This window comes from Triticum aestivum, chromosome 5B, assembly GCF_018294505.1.
Source record: "Triticum aestivum cultivar Chinese Spring chromosome 5B, IWGSC CS RefSeq v2.1, whole genome shotgun sequence".
NCBI classification, from domain to species: Eukaryota; Viridiplantae; Streptophyta; class Magnoliopsida; order Poales; family Poaceae; genus Triticum; species Triticum aestivum.
Window position 1 is genome coordinate 51,589,741 of NC_057807.1, and position 19,274 is coordinate 51,609,014.

General features: G+C 48.4%; 1 protein-coding gene across 1 annotated transcript; it reads left to right on the forward strand.

The window, feature by feature from the left end:
• The first annotated feature begins 8,851 nt into the window (after positions 1-8,851).
• LOC123115631 (uncharacterized) lies at positions 8,852-9,829 on the forward strand. Its single transcript, XM_044536745.1, has 2 exons — positions 8,852-9,174; positions 9,444-9,829. The coding sequence occupies exons 1-2, from the start codon at positions 8,945-8,947 to the stop codon at positions 9,730-9,732; spliced, it is 519 nt and encodes a 172-aa protein (XP_044392680.1). The 5' UTR covers positions 8,852-8,944; the 3' UTR covers positions 9,733-9,829.
• Positions 9,830-19,274: the final 9,445 nt, after the last annotated feature.

Sequence of the window (19,274 nt, forward strand, 5' to 3'; positions counted from 1 at the left end):
CACATGAGCAGAGGTTCCATTTCCCTGCCCTAAGCTGCCAGCTTACATGGCCAACGGACGCGATCATCATCCCCTATGCAGAAGAGATTTGTTGGCCGAACCCTCGCGCCACCGGGACTGCATCGACGAGAAGAATCCATTCGAATCGTATATCATAAACGACGAATTTCGCCATTCAATCTATGCGTACTGTCGCAAGCCTACTTTGTGGTCAGTGAGAAAATGTTCAATTACTCGCACCCATCAATTCATCTAGATACCGCCGACCTTATAGACATTGTATATCGTCCTATTGTTGTCATTGGCAGCGTGCACCACGAGCCGTGTGATCCGTGATCGTGAACCGGTCATGGGAACGACGTTCCGATGCAAACTTTCTGTGTCACTTTGCTAGCCTCATCTTAAGTATCGTATCAGTGAGCCGCAAGTTAATCCGCTGTCTAATGCTCTCTCCTCGTCACGTGAACTGAATGTCGATTGTTAACATTAGCTTGCTTAAGTAATTTATGTTCTGCTACCTCCTTTCCATCATCCGCTGGCCACCAGCTTGCACGTTGACTAATGAGCATGTGTTGCTATTGTACCCTAGGGCCTCTTTTATCTTACCATTCAAAAAAGAAAAAAAACAGGTTCTTTGTTGCAGCTACATCTATGTGATTTTTTTATATAGCTATCATGTTTTAGAGAATATAATTGTCATGTTCTTAGATGTAGTCCCTTGCCAGATTGCTTTTTGATACACTTATCAAAATTTATGAGAGCAATTAACAGGTACGAATGCATGAACAGTTTATAAACAAATAATATAAATAATCAAGTTGTCAATTGATTCAGCATTTATGTCATCATAAAACTTATCCTCAACCCAGCAATCCTGCTTAATGACAATCAATTTTCACATCGCAGCGGAGCACACTATTTTTCTCTCCCATTGCAACGCACGGACATATGTGCTAGTATTTCTAACAGCAGGTTGCATGTTTTTCACTGCTTTTATGTTATTTATTCCCAGCCATGCCAGTGCATCGGCGCCACAGTCTCGAGCTCCTCACTACCTCAAGCACTTCGGCAGGACCAGTGCCAGCGCGCTCCCCTGCAAGCCTGGAAGTGGATGCGGACACCATGATCTCTGCATGGATCAAGCGAGAGTTAGGGAAACTCCAATGCGCCAACGCATTTTGCCGACGTGTGTCTGTTTTGCTCGAAATGGACAGAAAGCGTGGCAACGCATAGATGCAAATGGGCGGTCGTCCATTTTTTGGCCGCCCGTGACCCATTTCAATCCCAAATTTGGGCCAGGTTTGCGTCGGAGCGTACGCGTGTGATGCCCGCCCTTGTCCTCCCCCTGGCCCGCCCGTGGTGGCACATTGGCCATTCTCCTCCCCTCATCAACATCCGACACCGGCCATGCCTTCCTCGCTGCCGCCACCCACTTTCGGCCGGTTGGACACTGCACAAGCCGCCGCCCACATCCATGCTCTTTCCCCACCTTCACGACACATCCAATGTCGGCTCTTGCCGGCATTGGTGGTCTCTTTTCGCCACTACCGACCCGTCATAGCACCTTCACGACCATGCTACCCCCTAGCCTCCATGACCACCGGCTTCGCTCCACGGTCGCCTCCACTTTCACAGGCTTTTTGCCTGTACGGGGAAGAGGCGCGGGGCTCTTGATCGGCCACTACTCCACCATGTTTGCAAGGTGTTCGGCGTTTTTCCCGCAAGGTACCATGGATAGTGGGGATGAGTTCTTTTTCAATAACTTCATGTGTTCATCGGATGATGCAGATTTTATGGTTGCGACTATGGTCGTCAGTGACCACATTGCTAGGTAGCGGCCGAGGTTTAGGGGATAAATCCCGGGCCATGCTCTGCCGTTGAATCACAACAGAGAGAGCGACCATTGCCTACCCTTCATCGATTACTTTCAGTGCACATCCCCACTCTTCAACCCCCAAGTTTTTCTAGCGCCGCTTCCAGATGGAGAGACATGTGTTCAACCATATTCGGGAGGAAGTGATGGCGTATGATGAGCATTTCATATGCAAGGAGGATGCCCTTGGAAAGATTGGCTTCTCCTCTTATAAAAAATGCACTGCAGCTATTCGGATGCTTGCATATGTAATTCTCGGTGATCTTGTTGATGAGTATCTCCGCATTAGTGAGTCCACATGCCTTGCGTCGTTGTACAAGTTCTGCAAGGCCGTGGTAGCAATGTTTGGCCCGGAGTACTTGGGAGAGCCAAATGTTGTGGATACAACCCGGCTGTTGGCAATCAATAAGGATAGAGGCTTCCCAGGAATGATTGGTGGCATAGATTGTATGCACTGACAGTGGAAGAACTATCCATCTGCTTTGTAGGGGCAATATAAGGGGTATGTTAAAGGTTGCATTGTCATACTTGAAGTTTTGGCTTTACAAGATCTCTGGATTTGGCACTCTTTTCTCGGCATGGTTATCACAATGACATCAACGTGCTTCAACGCTCTCCGGTGTTCGAAAGACTTGCAGAAGTCTACTTTGAGATCAATAGCTAACATTACAACAAGGGATACTACCTAGTTGATCGAATCTATCCTCGGTGGTCAACTTTTGTGAAGACAACCTTCAATCTAGTAGGCGAGTAGAGGGTTAGGTTGTCCCAAGCACAAGAGAGTGCTACAAAGTATGCCGAGCGTGCTTTTGGTGTGCTTCAATCTCGATGGGCTATCGTTTGGTACGCTGCTAGAACACGGAGCTCCAAGAAGATGTGGTAGGTGATGACTGCTTGTGTGATCATGCACAACATGATCGTATAGGATGAGTGTGTGGACCAAATCTTCGACCAAGGGTTTCAATTTCAGGGTCAAAATGTTGTGTCTGAGTATGGGCTGACAACATTTGCAGAGGTCACCTAATTTCATCATGAAATGCGTGATTGGACAACTGACATTCAACTCCAAAATGATTTGGTTGAGCATATGTGGACTCATCTCGGCAACTAGTACTCCCTCCATCACAGTTTACTGGATGCGCTTCAACAATCTTTGGGAGCAAGGTGATTAGCGATTGAACTGAAAAATAGCATCGACGGTTATAACGCCTAATTACTGGAGAAATTAACATGCAGTAACCCCCACGGCCATTAAACGAGCCGCCATCCCGCGTGCACACATGCATGGCCCGCCTACACACTTGCATGCAGTTATTCCATCCTACGTACACACACATGCATTGAGAAAAAAATTATGGGCTTGATTGCAGCTACCACAACCTAATTAATTGGGTATTAAACCAAACATGCCTAAATTCCCTCCGGTTGTGGAAATGCATGAGAATCAAAGTGCACTAGTAAACTGTGACGGAGGGACTAGATGTATTGGCTCTTTTTCTTTCAATGTATTTGTGACATTTAAATTTCATTTGGTTTGTAAATCTTGAGATTTTTATTTGGTTGTAAACTATTTATTGGTGTGATGTAATAAATACTACTCTCTCCGTCCGGAAATACATGTAGGAGAAATGGATGTATCTAGATGTATTTTAGTTCTAGATACATCCACTTTTAACCATTTATGCGACAAATGATTTCGGATTGAGGGAGTATGTGATTTAAGAACTTTGAGTAATGTTTAGATTGATGGGTAAAAATTGTCAAAAACTATTGCCGTGTTTTGGCCGCGCGGACGAAATACATCGACCGATTAGGCGAGCTGATCAATAAAATACGGACGGGGTCACCGTCCTACTATCAACTCAAATGGACAAAAAGCGGATCAAATCCGCGTCCTTTGGGTCGACGAGTTAGAGTTGGCCTTACTGCGAGGAGGACCGAAAGGGAAGGGAGGGTACGAACGTGCGGAACACACAGTCGATCTCAGCTCTTCACCCGTAGTCTAGTCTCCTACAGTAACAAACATCCCTGAAAAAAAGATGGATCCCAACAAACATATTTTACTAAGTACTCTACCCACTACCACACCAAGCCAACCCAACGCAACCCCAGAAAATTTCCAAGTAGATCGGTCGATCAATCGATTGACTGAGGTTGTACCGACGATGACCGACGGCGAGCAGCAGGAGCTGGTGGTGCCGGAGGCCGACGAGCGTAGCCGATGGACAGTGAGACACCTTGTGGGCTGCGCCGTCGTCTCGCTTGTTTGCATCTACTGTCAGGTCGTCCATGACGACCCGCTCTTGACGCTCCTCAAGCTTCTTCAAGGCCTCCTCGGCTTATTTCTCTACGACCTTGCCTGGGATTTTATTAACGGCAGGTACACCTTAATTTGGAGAACAATAAATTAAGGCTAGTAGATAAATTATTGCTGCTCTATTCATACATTTCTCGAAGAAAGAAAATTTTAGTTCATTCCTTCATCCATCGATACATCCATCCAGGTATCTTTTTTTTTTGCGGGGATCCATCCAGGTATCTACTCCCTTTGTCCCTAATTATTTTTCTGCGATAAGTAATTTGGGATAGAGATAGTACAATTAATCATACATTTGTGAATCGATGCTCTACTGAATGTCACACTAGATCCATATATACTCCGCATTTTTCGGGCAAACATATGCATGTCTTGTTTGTTTGACTAAGATCATCTCCAACAGCCGCGCTAAACAAGCGCCGCGACGTAAATTTGCATTTTAGCGCGCGCACAATCGGTAGAGTGGCTCCAGCGGGCGCGCAATAATCGCGCGCGCGGCATATAGAGTTGGGCGTGCAGTCCGAATCGCCAACGTGCACTGTGTATTTGGGGCGCCCGCTTCCGCGCGCGGCACACACGAGCGCTCGCGCCACACTCTCTCCTCCGCGCCACCTTCGCCCCGCGCACGCCGTCGCCGCAAACCTTAGCGCCGGGAACGTTGGCCTCGCCTCCGCCGAAGCTCCTCCGAGCATCGGCCTCGCACGAGGCCTCTTCATGCCGCCGCGGATGACCTCGGCGGTGGGTGGCGTCGCGCCGGCGCCCACCATGATGAAGCCACGTGCCCCCCCCCCCTCGAAGCTCCCAAATGCGGCGCGGCCGAAGAAGGGCAAGACGTCCGCGAAGAAGAACAAGGAGGCGAACGGCTCCGGCACCTCGAAGGCCTCGAGGAAGAAGCTTGGAGGGCGTGTGACGGGCGCGGCGGCTACCGAAGCGCCGGCGAGCTCACTTGTTGAGCCGGCGGCCGACGCGCACAATGTGTTCCAGGATATGCCCCGAAGGTGGCATTCGAGGAGAGGAAGGTGAGCAATGAGGAACGAATTAGATTGTTGGATTGGGAGAAGCACTTGTTCTTCTTGGACACATCTATCCTCAATGAGGTGCAAAAGGAGTATGTCAATCTTGCCCGTGAAGAAGTCTTGATCCAAAAAAGAGCCATGATTCGTGCAATGGGTGGCGGTGGCCTTGGTGCCATGGGTGGCGGTGGTCTTGGTCCCATGAGAGGCATGGATGGCTTCGAAGCTACCATGGGCGGCATGGATGCCATGGGTGACTTTGGAGCTACCATGGAGACCATGGGAGGCATGGGTGGATTTGGAGCACCTCCCGGCCCCATGGCCGGCATGGGAGGCATGAGTTTTGCGTCTGGGTGCACCTCCGGCCGCCATGGGCGGAATGTCTTCCGGTGTGCCTCGCATACCTTCCCATTAAGATGCCGTTAAGATCTTGCCAACACCGTCCGAGCTTCACGTGATGCGGTGCGCGACAATAATGAGGAGGAGGAGGAAGAATTATATTCGGAGGAGTCGGATGAATCAGAGGAAGATGAGGACGACGATGAGGACGAGACTTGATGTATCTTCCGTTTGTGTCGTGAACTTGGTTGGATGAACTTGTGGGCATGAATTTGAACTTGTGGGCATGAACTTTTATTCATCAACTTGTTTGTGTGAAATTATATTATGCCGTGTTCATTACATTTTGAATATTTGAATCCAATTTGTGTGCAAAATGCAACATATGGCATGCGCCGGCGAGTCGCGCGCGCTGCATTTTTGCACGCTGCTGGAGCTATGCGTGCTGCATTTTAGCGCGGCTGTTGGAGCCAGCGCTGCCCGCCGCGTCAAACCAGACGTTAGACGCGCGGTGCGTTGGGCGGCTGTCGAAGATGCTCTAAGAAGTAATATAGAGCTATGGCCGCCCACGAGCTAGAGGTGGAGGTGGAGGTGGTGGTGCCGGAGGCCGACGAGAGTAGCAGATTGGCAGTGACGTATCTTATGGGCTGCGCCGGCATCTCAATCATAATAATTCACTTCTCCTGGATAGTCATCCAAGACAACGACACCCGCATGAGGCTCCTCGTGCTCCTACTCGGATGACTCTGCTTATTTCTTTGCGGTATTTTCATGATTTTTCTTGTCGACATGCACCTTACTCCCCAGGGTCAACAAAGGGTGGTAGATAAATTCTTGTTGCTCTAGTAATCCACTCCTCCATCTATCTATATGTAATTAATTTCATATTTATCAGTCAATGTTGTATTTTATTACCACACTAGATCTATCATAACATCTTTTTTTAGGTTATCTAACATAACATCTATTCTATACTACTGTTGAAGCATGCGGCACCAGGTCGAGGCCCGTGTGATCTTTGTTGTTGTTGTTGATTTGATAAGGCGGTGTTTAGTAAAGAGCAACCTATAATGTCATTGGCACTTTTTGTGACACAGCAGAGAACATGTGTAATCTAATCTATTTGAGAGAGACATATATATTGAAAGAGATAATTCAGTTCCCAAGCAAGTAAAACAGAGTTGAACCTATACAGAAATGAAAAACTATCAACCATGTTGTGCAAAATTTCTAAACAAACAAACCATTTCAGCTGCGCAAAATTTCTCTACATGTATACATTTGGAACTTATACAGAAATGAAAAACTATCAACCATGCTGCAAGTAAATTATTCTAAATATACCTGACATAACTAGTTTCATTTTATTTGTAAAGGAGTTTACTGAGAAATATATACTGACTACATCACAATATTACAGAGTCCCAATCTGTCACAGTAAACTACCATAACAGCATGCCAAGCACAAAGTCTGAGCATGCCAACTACCATAGACTGAGCATGGCAAACTGACCGGCCGCACCGACGGTGACGCCTGAGGGCGCCGTTCCCCTCCTTGGAGGCGTCGATATGGATTGATCTCCTCACTTCACCTTCCTCTAGGTTTCCCGGTCGAAAGCCCTAACTTTGTTGGGTGGTGGCGGCGCTCACGGCGTTGTTCCCTTCTTGAAGGCACCGCTTTGGGAACCTTGGGGATGGCTGGCGCTTGTGGGTGGTGGGCGACGGCGGTAGTGCGGCCCTATCCTAGCATGGATTTACGTCCGTTGCTTGGAGATGGACTCGCGTAGGTGGAGGTCGTCGGCTGGCGTCGTGGTGACGTCAAGGGGAGGACCTGCCAAGGCTCACGTAGGTGGAGGTCGTCGTTTGGCTTCGTGGTGGCTTCGATGACGGAGGACCTGCCAAGGTTGTCACCTCAATCTGCTTTGAAGATGGACCAGTGGAAGATGGACCAGTGGAAGATGGTGGCGACGACACATGTGAGTGCGTCGGACCGGTTTGAGCCCCGGACCCGGTAGATGGCTCGGTCGGGGCCCCCGAATTTAGATGTTAGGCTTAGGTGAGAGGTCTGGGTATGTGGCCCAGCTTGCACCCCTTCATCATTTAGATAGGAGTAGCGGTAGATGTTGTCAAGATGACAGATTCAGACAAATTGTTGTTCTACTTTGTAAGGTCCTCGAGAATAATCAATAAAATGGCCGCATGCTCTCCCAGATGCGATGCATGCGGCCGGGGGTCATCCTCCTTTTTCAAAAAAATATATTTCTAAAGGAGTTTACCGAGAAATATATACTGACTACATTACAATATTACAGTCCCAATCTGTCACAGTAAACTACCATAACAACATGCTAACCACAAAGTCTTCTTTATTTAGCACCTACTGCTCATCATAGTACTACCACCGGGACACCGCACCGCAACTTCAACTTCACACGAACAAACCAGCCGAGGCAATCCCGCGGACACGCCAGAGAAGACCCAACAACCTTAACCATTGTCGCATCTTAGTTGCCAAAGAAGACTCAAAGCCAACACTGCTGCCTTTCACTGGCCCAGCTCCAAAGATGAAGCCCCCAAGAGGTAATACAACACCAATGCATCGCCATCGTTCAATCACACAAGACCAAGGGTTTCCCCCGGAGCTACAGTGATAACCCGATACGTGCAGGAGGGGTGTATGGGCACCTTGGCTATTTGAGCTAGCAGCGAGAGCTTCGGACGCTCGACGCCGGCGAATAGGCCGAGGTGCTACGTACGCGTCACTGAAGCGGCATGTATTTTTTTAGGCGGCATGCATGATTTGCTACTGGCTACGAGTATACCTGGCCAAACCTCAGGCCAGGCCGGGCTTCGGGCCGGGCCTAGCCAAGCCCGACACAAAAAACTCAGGCCCGGGCCGGGCCCGGCCCGGCCATCGGGCCTGTGTTTCTGGGCCCGAGCACGTAAAAGCCTATCGGGCTTCGGGCCGGCCCGGCCTGACCTTTAGAAAATGGCAAAAACGATGGGCCCGGGCCGGGCCCGGCCCGGTCTTCGGGCTAAAAAACTAGGCCCGAGCCCGGCCCGGGGGCAGCGTCGGGCCGGGCCGGGTCGGGCTTTTTCGGGCCGGGTCGGGCCGGGCCGGGCTTCCCATGGCCAGGACTAGCTACGAGTGACTTGGGCCAGGCCAGTGCAGCGGCGCCCACGGCCACGGGCTCGAGTTACGGACGTGGGGATCATCTCTTCACGGGTTCACCCCTTGGAGTCTTGGACTATGGATCCTAAACAAACCTCCCTGAAATAAAGATGGATCACAACAAACAGATCATTGTACAACGCACTACCAGACCAACCCAACCCAACGCCACCCTGAAATGAAAAATTCCAAGTAGATCGATATATCGCTTGACGGAGGTTGAACCGACGATGGCCGACGACGAGCTGGAGCAGGAGCAGGAGCAGGAGCTGGTGGTGCCGGAGGCCGACGAGCGTAGCCGTTGGATAGCGCGGCACCCTGTGGGCTGCGCCGGCGTCTCGCTTGTTTGCATCTACTGCCACTTGGCCACCGACGACCCGCTCTTCACGCTCCTTATCCTTCTGCTCGGCCTCCTCGCCGTATTTCTTTACGACCTTGCCTGGGTTTATATGAACGACAGGTACCTTTATCCGGAGAACAGTAAAGGCTTGGTAGATAAATTCTTGCTGCTCTATTAATTTATTCACTCAGTTCTCAAAAGAAACAAAAATTAATCCACTCATCCGTCGATGCATCCATCTAAGTACTCGTACATATCTACAGGCAACTATACATTTGTCCACAATTTTTGAGACAAGCATTTATCCATGATCGATGCTCTATTGAATGTCACACTAGCTAGATCCATATGCGTGTCTTGTTTGTTTGACTAAGAAATATGTAATATAGTGCTGTGGCCGCGGACGAGCCGGAGGAGGAGGTGGAGCTGGAGGTGCCGGAGGCCGACGAGCGTAGCAGATGGGCAGTGACGTGCCTCATAGGCTGCGCCGGCATCTCGCTTCTTCGCATCGCATGTCTGGTCGACCACCACAACAATCCCCGCATGAGCCTCCTCATGCTTCTGCTCTTCTACCTTGGCGTATTTCTTTGCGGCCTTTTCGAGGCTTTTGTTATCCAAAGGTACCTCAACGTGGAGGGTCAGCAAAAGCTGGTAGATAAATTCTTGTTATTTTATTAATCAATAAATAATTCATCCATCCATTCATGCATCTTTCTATCAATCTGTAATTTTTTTTGAACACTATCTATCTGTTAATCCTATATTTATCAGCCAACTATAATAGGCGTGCACGTGCAAATGCACGTCTCAATTATCATAAGTTAATTATACGGTGATATTTATCATAATCCATTCACATGGTGGATATATCTTGATCAGAATGGATTCTTTTGTACAACAGCGCAAACATTGTTACAGATTGTATATGTATATTGTAGGTCTTGCTACAGATCAGACAAGGAAAATCGTTACGAAATGATATATAGCATCAGGAAATGAAAAATGTACCTGGCATGTTGTTGCAATATATATGAAAAAAATTATTATAAAATGTTCTGTAGCCAGGGACGGAGCTAGAAAAAGGGGAACCAGTGTCAGCCACTATATACTATGACATGGCAAAAAATAAATTCAGAGAGTAATAAAAACCAAATATGCAATGAACCTATGATATATTTTTTATTCTATACAAAGATTATCATACAGACTATTGGCTGAGTGAAGTCATAAAATCACCTGTTTATCTATCCGGGAAAAGAAACACAGTGAAAAAAGATAACTTCAGAACTCAATTTGCAAATCCCTAGAAAGGATAAAAACTAGAACACACTATATTCACAAGGAATCTAATAAAAAGTACAAATAAAAATATCATTAAGCGACAGTATGAATGACATGAGAGTCACATTTTATAACTTCCATCGATCTTTTATCCTCTTAAAGGGACCAATCACGGCATCCCTAGTAATGGTAGAAAATATAGCTTTCTTCACATAGCAAATAATGCAATTACTCATGACCTCATTTTCGATGCAAACACTTTGGACAATATTCGTTGTTAAAAATATCTCGCCGCTGATTTTGTGGCAGCTGGCAAAATAAGCACCAACTTTACAAGTTTAACCAAAGGCAAAAAGATAGATCATTCTTATTGCCGGCGAACAATTTAGAAAGACCAACAATGCGATCCAAATTAGCAAATCTTTGGTCTGGCTGTGCATTGTCAATGTACATCCGAAGTTCATGATCAAGTTCCATCAGTTGTGTTGATTGGAAATCAACAGGATAAAACTAAGATCGCTTCAATAAGCTCTCCAAGTTAAAAGCAGCGAACGAGTTTATCTGGGCTTGGAGAATTGCAAACTCTCCTAATTCTCACTTACACCTTGTTCTTAAATCCAAATATTTCTATGACACCTCCATTTGTACTACCACTTCAAACGTTCCAAAATCAGCCTTTTAGGGCTTCCATTCTTAAGATGCTTCCTAAGATTAGGGCTTAATCTTTCTATCACATCACTCAAGGGAATGATCTTACGGTTTCGTCGGGCTGCATGCCGAGACCGCCGGAGACTCCGCCTCCGCTGCGGTGGACGGCGACGTTCTCTACTACGAGGCAAGACTGGCGTCCCGGAACCCTCTGGCTCGATCGCCCCCACAACTTCCTCTTCCTGAGGAATGTCGACGGCAAGATGAGGAAGGAAGGTTGCTTCGCGATGGGGAATGGGTCGCGCCGGGGTCCTAGATGGTACTGCTCGACTGCGTCGTGCACGTTGGTCACCGCGTGCACCCGGATCGGCGCCGGCTCACCCTTGCGCCGGGTGATCTATCGCCCAAGGCTCTCTCTCCGGCGTCGACTTCGCAAAGGTCGGGATCACGGTTCGAGGTTCTGGCCGTCGAAGGGGACGAACCGGAAGTGGATGTGGAGGCGGATTGCTTGGTGTTGGCGAGTCAGGTTGCGGACGCGGCTCTCTCCGGTGCTGAGCGTGACGAAGGTGGGCAATGGTCTACTGTGAAATCCAGGAGGAGGAAGACGAAGGAGGAGATTGCGGAAGAATTCTGGGCGGATGTCGGGTATCCCACACCGGCGTCGCGGTTTTGGGAGCGAGGCTCGTCGTCAACCTCGTCCCAATCCAGGCAGGTGAGAGATAGTCCAGTTTCTTCTAATGTCGAATCTTCTGGTTGCAGGTCTTCACCGGAGCGCCTCGCTATCGGGCCGCCGGCGCGGACGGCCTCCCGTGGAGTGCAGTTGCGCCCATGGAAGGGCCCGTTGCCGAGGCCGCGACCTCTGCTTCCGGTGGCACTTGCTGACTTCCTCCCGGAATCGACGTCGGCGACGGTGGCTGATTGGACAGCGTTGATTCCGGATCAAGATGGAGACGGGTTTCAAAATCAAATTGCGCCACCATATGGGGACGGGCCCAAGGTGTTGGACGTGCCAAAACCGGCCTTGCGCCTGGGCCGTACAATGTGATGGATCGATCTAACAAGGAGACCATCAGGAATACGTAACCCTACCGTGTCTGCTGCCCCCACATCATCCAACACTACTCGTCCCGAGCCGCCGCCTTCCTTCGCCCAAGTGCCGTTGGGAAGATCGTCAACCATGTCCGGCCGTCCGAATCAGCCGCCCAAGGGCTCGGGACAGCCAACTCCTCTTCCGCCCGCTGCATCAACACCGGGGAGCTCCGCTGGCTTTGGTGCGTCCGCCGGACCTTTCCGTTTTGGCGCGCCTTCATCCCATGCATCTGCGGCTGCGTCAGCCATTCCAATGGCCGCAGCTTCGGCGCAAGCTCTGGTAACTTTCGGCGCCGGATACCAGCTGGCACAAGGGGCCTCTCGCCGTTCCAAGGGCAAGCGCAAGGGGGGTCGCCGCGATGCCGCTGCTGCCACTGCAGTCCCCCCGGCTGCGCTCCCAACGCATGTGTTTCCGCCGGCGGCAGCGCCGGCTGTGCCGGCCCATCAAGTTCAAGGCTCCACGGTTGATGTTTCTGGCTCTACAGCCACGGGTGCTATGACAGGGAAGCTTGTGAAAGGTAAAAGAACCGGTTTCTGGTGCTTCAAGTGCAGGTGCGACAAGCACATGTCCAAGGACTGCACAACGGTTCCCTACTGTTATATATGTGACAACTACAAGCATCCCCTCCACCGCTGCACTGTACTCAAGCAACCTAGGCCTTGCGCATCGCTCGGTGGACACGAATACTCAATGCTATGTTTGTTCAGTTGCCGGACTCACTGTTCAAGGAACATCTTGCACCCCCATCTTTGCCGACAGCTTTGGTTAAGATTTCTGATGGTTCTTTGACTGCCGCTGTGGTGGAGGCTGAGGTCGCTAAGATCATCTCCCTACAGACTTCTTGTAAGTGGGAGGCCATTCCTCATGGGACCGATTCTTTCTTGGTGTCTTTCCCTTCCATAGAGGTTTTGCAGCGAGTTGCAGCTTTTGAGTACAATGTCAAGTCACATGATGTGAAGATCTCTTTTAGTGAATGGAAAGTCGAGGAGGCTGGATCCCTACATCCGTTACAACCAGTTTGGGTTCATGCCACCGGCGTCCCACCCCCTCTCCGCCACTTCCTTGGTATGTGGGCGGTTGGATCCGTTATTGGCGCAACACAGGATGTTGACTTGTTATGCTTGCGGCGTCACGGTATTGTGCGAATCCAAGTTGTTGTGCATTCTAAAGATATTTTCGCCAAGCAGGATGGGAGTAATGAAGCTTCAGTCTCCTCTGATGTTTACGTCAAGCTAAATGGGTATGAATTCCGGTATGTGCTCGAGGAGGATGACTATGTCCCGGATGCTGACTTCGTACCTCGTATTTGGGAGCGCCATGATGAACATGATGACGGTGCTAACCGAGATGAGGATATGCCGGACAGGGATGCTACCAAGAGAGCTAAAAACACTCAAAATGATAGTGGCAATACATCGTCAGGGGCTAGATATGGCGCTAATGTGGTGTCTATGCAAACTTCTACTGTTAGTACTGTGCAACACCCTGATGCAGTCCTTCCGAGTATGACACATGCAGAACACACTGATGGTCAAGATATCCAGAGGTCTGTGGAGCCGGAGGGAGAGGCAGCCACGGTTGTGTGTGCTGCAAGCTCGCTCATGGATGCATGTGCACCGAAGAAGCATGCAGTGGCCATGGCTAGCTCCGTGCATGGCCAGCTGGCCGTGGGCACGGTGCATGAGCCCGTCGCTCACATGCATGTGGCTGGGGGCGCGCCTGCACAGCATGAAACGCATGCAGCAACCCCAGTCCCGATGCTCGGGCAGCTAGCTATGGGCAAGGATACGACGCCAACAGGGCACGCAGCTGCGGCTATCTCGGTTCGCGTGCGAGGTTCCCCGACACTGTCTGAGTCGACTGCACCAGCATGTTCTCCGGTCGCTGTGGTTCCACTCGGTCCAGCAGCGGTTCGTGCGCATGGTTCTGCCACGACGCCCGTTGCTACCGTTCCGGTTGGACCGTCGGCGCGTCCCTCTTCACCGACATCTGGGACATTACGGACCCCGACGGCTAAGCTGACAACACCGACGGCGACTATGTCTGGAGGGATTGCTTCGCCTCTCTGACGTAGTAACCGTCATGCCACCTCTGCCGATGGTTCCTCTACGACTGATGAGCACTCTCTAGCGAAGGCGATGCGCCGCCAAGCCGTGAGAAATTTGGACCCCACGCCAGGTACCCTGTCCGCTCAATCTTTTCTTTCTTTTTCAGATACTCGCATTAATAGCTTAAATAATGTTGGTGTATTTATGGGAAAGAACGATAAAGAAGTTAAACTGTCGGTTGGGGCACTTAAACACATGGAGATTGACCGTTTAAAGGTTTTTCCGAAGTGTAATAACACCCTATCTAACCCCGAAACCGAGGAGGATGATGAAGCGGATGCCAAATATAATGGTCCGCTAGTCTCCCACTTGGTTGGTGATATTACCGAGGTTGGTTTGGATGACGCTAGATCTGGGTCCATGTTTTGTGACTTCACAGCATCTTTGCGGAAATCTAAATCACAATCCTCTAAAAAGAAACAAAAACCGCCCAAGAAGGCGAAAATTTCCACACCAATCCGAGTTTCCACATGAGAGGCATGTTTTGGAATAGCAGAGGTCTCTCAGACTTGGCTAAACATAAGCACGTCAGTGATTGTGTGCGAGAACACGAATTGGATTTTGTGGCAATTTCCGAGGCTGGTAAATGTGACTTCCGCCCGCACGTCCTCGATCACCTATCTGGTGGTTTCGACTACACATGGCATAGTCTACCAGCTCGTGGAAGGTCCGGAGGAATCCTTCTTGGGATACAGACCACGACAATGGACTTGTTGGCCTTTTTGACCGGTGAATTTCATATCAAATTTCACCTACGAAACAGGGCTGATAATTTTACATGGAGCCTGGTTGCAGTCTACGGGGCCGCCCAAGATGAGCATAAATCCGCTTTCCTTCGTGAACTAGTGAATCTGGCTAAGGATAACCCGTACCCAATGCTTATTGGAGGGGATTTCAATATCCTTAGGTACCAGGAGGGAAAAAATAATGACCGCTTCGACGCTCACTGGCCTTTCCTATTCAATGTTGTGATTGATAGTTTCGACCTTCGGGAGGCTTGTATGTCGGGGCGGCAGTTCACTTGGGCTAATAATCGTTCTGTGCCAACGTACGAGAAGCTCGATAGGGTACTCATGGATACTGAATGGGAGCTAAAATTTCCTATGGTAACCATACGAGCCCTAGAGAGAATCGAGGCATTATCGGATCATGCACCAATCATTCTTGATTCTAATTCTACGAGCCATTCTTCCCGCCACCCTTTCAAATTTGAATTGGCATGGCTGCACCGGGAAGATTTTGTAGAAATAATCAAGAAAGTTTGGGAGAGGCCAGCCATTGGTCGTACATCAATTCAGAGATGGAATAATAAAATAAGGGCCATGAGGCAACACCTCTCTGGATGGGCGAAACACATCAATGGGTTATATAAAAAAGAAAAGCAGCGCCTTTGTACCATCATTGATGACCTCGACAAAATTGCAGAGACCCGCACCTTATCTCAACATGAGATTGAATTGAAAAATCAATCTAATGAGAAGGTTGCCCGTCTTCTGCGAGAAGAGGAGATCAAATACTACCAGAGGTCCAAAGCTGACTTCATTCTAATGGGAGATAGTAATACAAGATACTTCCAATTGCTCGCCAATGGTCGACATAGGAAGAAATGTATTCATAGTCTCCAACAAGACGAGGGGCGGATCGAAGGTCAAAGGGAGCTCAAAAACTATATCACCAGCTACTACAAATCTCTGTTCGGAGCGTCGGATGAAGGAAATGTCACCCTTGACGAGACCCGAACAGATGATATTCCACAAGTCACGGCAGAAGAGAATGATATCCTCACAACACCTTTCTCAGAGGAGGAGGTGAGAGCGGCGGTGTTCCAAATGGAACACACCAAATCTCCAGGCCCTGATGGTTTCCCCGCAGAATTCTATCAGAATTTCTGGGATATCATCAAGGCTGACCTTTTGGAGTTGTTCAATTGTCTTCATGCCAATCTACTTGATCTATTCAGAATAAATTTTGTCGAGATTGTCTTGTTGCCGAAGATTAAGGAGGCTGAACGGATTCAGCAGTTCAGACCCATATGTCTCCTTAATGTTAGCTTCAAGATTTTCACAAAAGTGGCTACGAATAGGTTAAACTTGATAGCTGACCGTGTTGTCCGTCCATCTCAAACGACCTTTATGCAAGGACGAAATATACTAGATGGTGTAGTAATCCTGCATGAGACCGTCCACGAGATGCACCGAAAAAACATGAGTGGAGTGATATTCAAAATTGACTTTGAAAAGGCATATGACAAGGTCAAGTGGTCTTTCCTTCAGCAAGCCCTAAGGATGAAAGGTTTCTCCGATAAATGGCGCCAGTGGATCCACAATTTTGTAACTGGAGGTAGTGTGCCCATCAAAGTCAATGATGATATAGGTCATTACTTTCAGACAAAAAAAGGACTACAGTAGGGTGACTCTATGTCCCCAATGTTATTTAACATTGTCGCTAACATGTTGGCGATTCTGATTGAGCGCGCCAAGCAGGACGGCCAGATTGCAGGAGTAGTGCCACACCTTGTGGATGGTGGCCTCTCTATTTTACAATACGCCGATGACACAATTCTTTTTATGGAACATGATCTGGACAAGGCTCGAAACCTGAAACTCTTGCTTTTAGCGTTTGAACAAATGACGGGTCTCAAAATAAACTTCCATAAAAGCGAATTGTTCTGCTTTGGAGAAGCCGTTGAGGCGGCGGCCGATTATGCTGACCTATTTGGTTGCGCACATGGCCAATTCCCGATTAAATATCTGGGAATACCGATTCATTATCGACACCTCACCATTGCGGAGTGGAAGCATGTAGAGGAGCGTCTAGAGAAACGGTTGAGTAGTTGGAAAGGAAAACTACTCTCAGTTGGAGGACGGTTGGTTTTGATTAACTTTGTCCTCACAAATATGGTTCTCTATATGCTTTCTTTCTTCCAACTTCCAAAAGGGGTCCTAAAAAGACTGGATTATTTCAGATCCAGATTCTTTTGTCAAGGAGACGGTGAAAATAAAAAATACAGGCTGGCCAAATGGAGCGTGGTTTGTAGGCCGAAAGACCAAGGAGGTCTCAGAATTCATGACTTGCAGGTCAAAAATGAGGCCCTACTCAGTAAATGGTTGTTCAAACTTCTTACTGAGGATGGTGTTTGGCAAACCATGCTGCACAAAAAGTATCTAGGTCAAAAGTCGGTGTCCCAGGCATTTTGGAAACCTGGCGATTCACACTTTTGGGCTGGCCTAATGGCGGCAGAGAAACATCTCTTTCGCTTTGGGTCTTTCACGATAAAGGATGGGTCGGAGATTCGTTTTTGGGAAGACATCTGGCTAGGCAATGCCAGTCTTCGAGAACAATATCCAGGCTTATACAACATCGTTCACGATAAGAATAATACTATTGTGCAAGTGCTTAGTTCATTCCCGCCGAATATTTCGTTCAGGCGGGATTTGATTGGCCCCCGACTTGTGTCATGGCATAATCTTTTATCCTGACTGGATTTGATTAACCTGACACAAGGCCGGGATGTGTTTCACTGGAACCTTACCACATCAGGGTCTTTCACTGTAGACTCTATGTATCGTGCGCTCACACATTCTGAGGTACCAGTGAGTAATAACAAGAAAGTTTGGAAGTCCAAGATTCCACTAAAAGTGAAAATTTTCATGTGGTATCTTCGTAGGGGGGTTGTGTTAACCAAAGACAATCTCGCACGATGCAACTGGCAAGGGAGTAAAAAGTGTTGTTTTTGTACTCATGACGAGACAATTAAACACCTCCTTTTCCAATGCAAGTTTGCATGTTCTACGTGGTCAGTCATCCAAATAGCGTCAAATTTGTATCCGCCCACAACTGTTGCCAATATTTTTGGTCATTGGCTGGACGGTATTTCAAATAGGGTCAAAACACTAATAAGGGTGGGAGCGTATGCCTTAATTTGGTTGCTTTGGTTATGTAGAAATGATTTTGTTTTTAATGGAAGAAATGCTTCTCCTCTACAGGTTATTTTTCGCTGTACACAATTGCTACGTATGTGGTCTATGTTACAACGACCGGAGGACCAACCGCTGTTCAAGGCGGTCTGTATGCGATTGGAGCAGGTGGCTATGGAGGTTTTTTCCCAACATGGGTGGCAACATAACCTTTGGATCGATCCACCACCTCCTTCGACATAGGCATAGTGTCGGTCTATAGGGCTCTACTGTTGCCGATTTGTCGGTTTTTTCATCTTTTTTTGTCAGACCTTCATATTGGGCCGTGTGCATCCTAGTTATGCAGAGGCCGGGTGTTACTCATAATGCTTTGTATCTGCTTGATGCTACATTTGAGATAATAAAATCGCCCTTTATCGAAAAAAAACTCAAGGGAATGTTTCAATTTGGAGTTCCACCCGGCGTCCTGCGTGGACTGATGTTTACAGCCACCTTATTATTCAGCCTGCTCCTTTCGTTTACCCTGCCCAGTCAAAGACCTTTGGGTCCCAGGTCAACTTTTTTGGAATAATGATCTCATTAACTCTCTCTTCCAATAACGAATTGCCTTGATTATCACTCAAACTAACATAATTTCAGATGATTGTGCAGATATCATTTGCTGGGATATTACTCCAAATGGGAAGTGCGACTCCGAAAGTACCTATAAGTTGTGTTTGTAGGACATTCAGAGTCAAATCAACAATCAACCAAGGTAGGTCCATCCTTTAGCCAAAGATTTACTCAAACAGGTCTAGAAGCACAAGCAAATGGCTCCTAGGGTTCAAACTTTCGCGGGTATCATCGCGGTTGACCCGACTTCACATCTCTTGCGGGTACCCTCACGGTTGACCCGACTTCACATCTCTCGTGGGTACCCCTCGAGGTCGACCCGCCTTCAACAAGGGACTAAGGTGAATACAGGGTATCCGTGTGTCCATAACATCAAGGGGGAATCCGAGGAATCACCCTCGTTGGATTCCTACTCGATGTAACCGTCAAGGTGAACTTGGAGGAATCACCCTCGATGGGTTCACACTTGAGGGGTTGCATGGCAAAGGCATCATTGGAGGTGGTGTAAGAGGAATCACCCTCGGTAACCCACAACCAACTAGCTATGCTACAGATATATCATCA

Excerpts from the sequence above, each read along its gene's own strand:
- LOC123115631 (XM_044536745.1), top strand. The coding sequence starts at position 8,945 with ATGGCCGACGACGAGCTGGAGCAGGAGCAGGAGCAGGAGCTGGTGGTG. Across the intron at positions 9,175-9,443 it reads TGGGTTTATATGAACGACAG|TGCTGTGGCCGCGGACGAGC; the intron begins GTACCTTTATCC and ends TATGTAATATAG.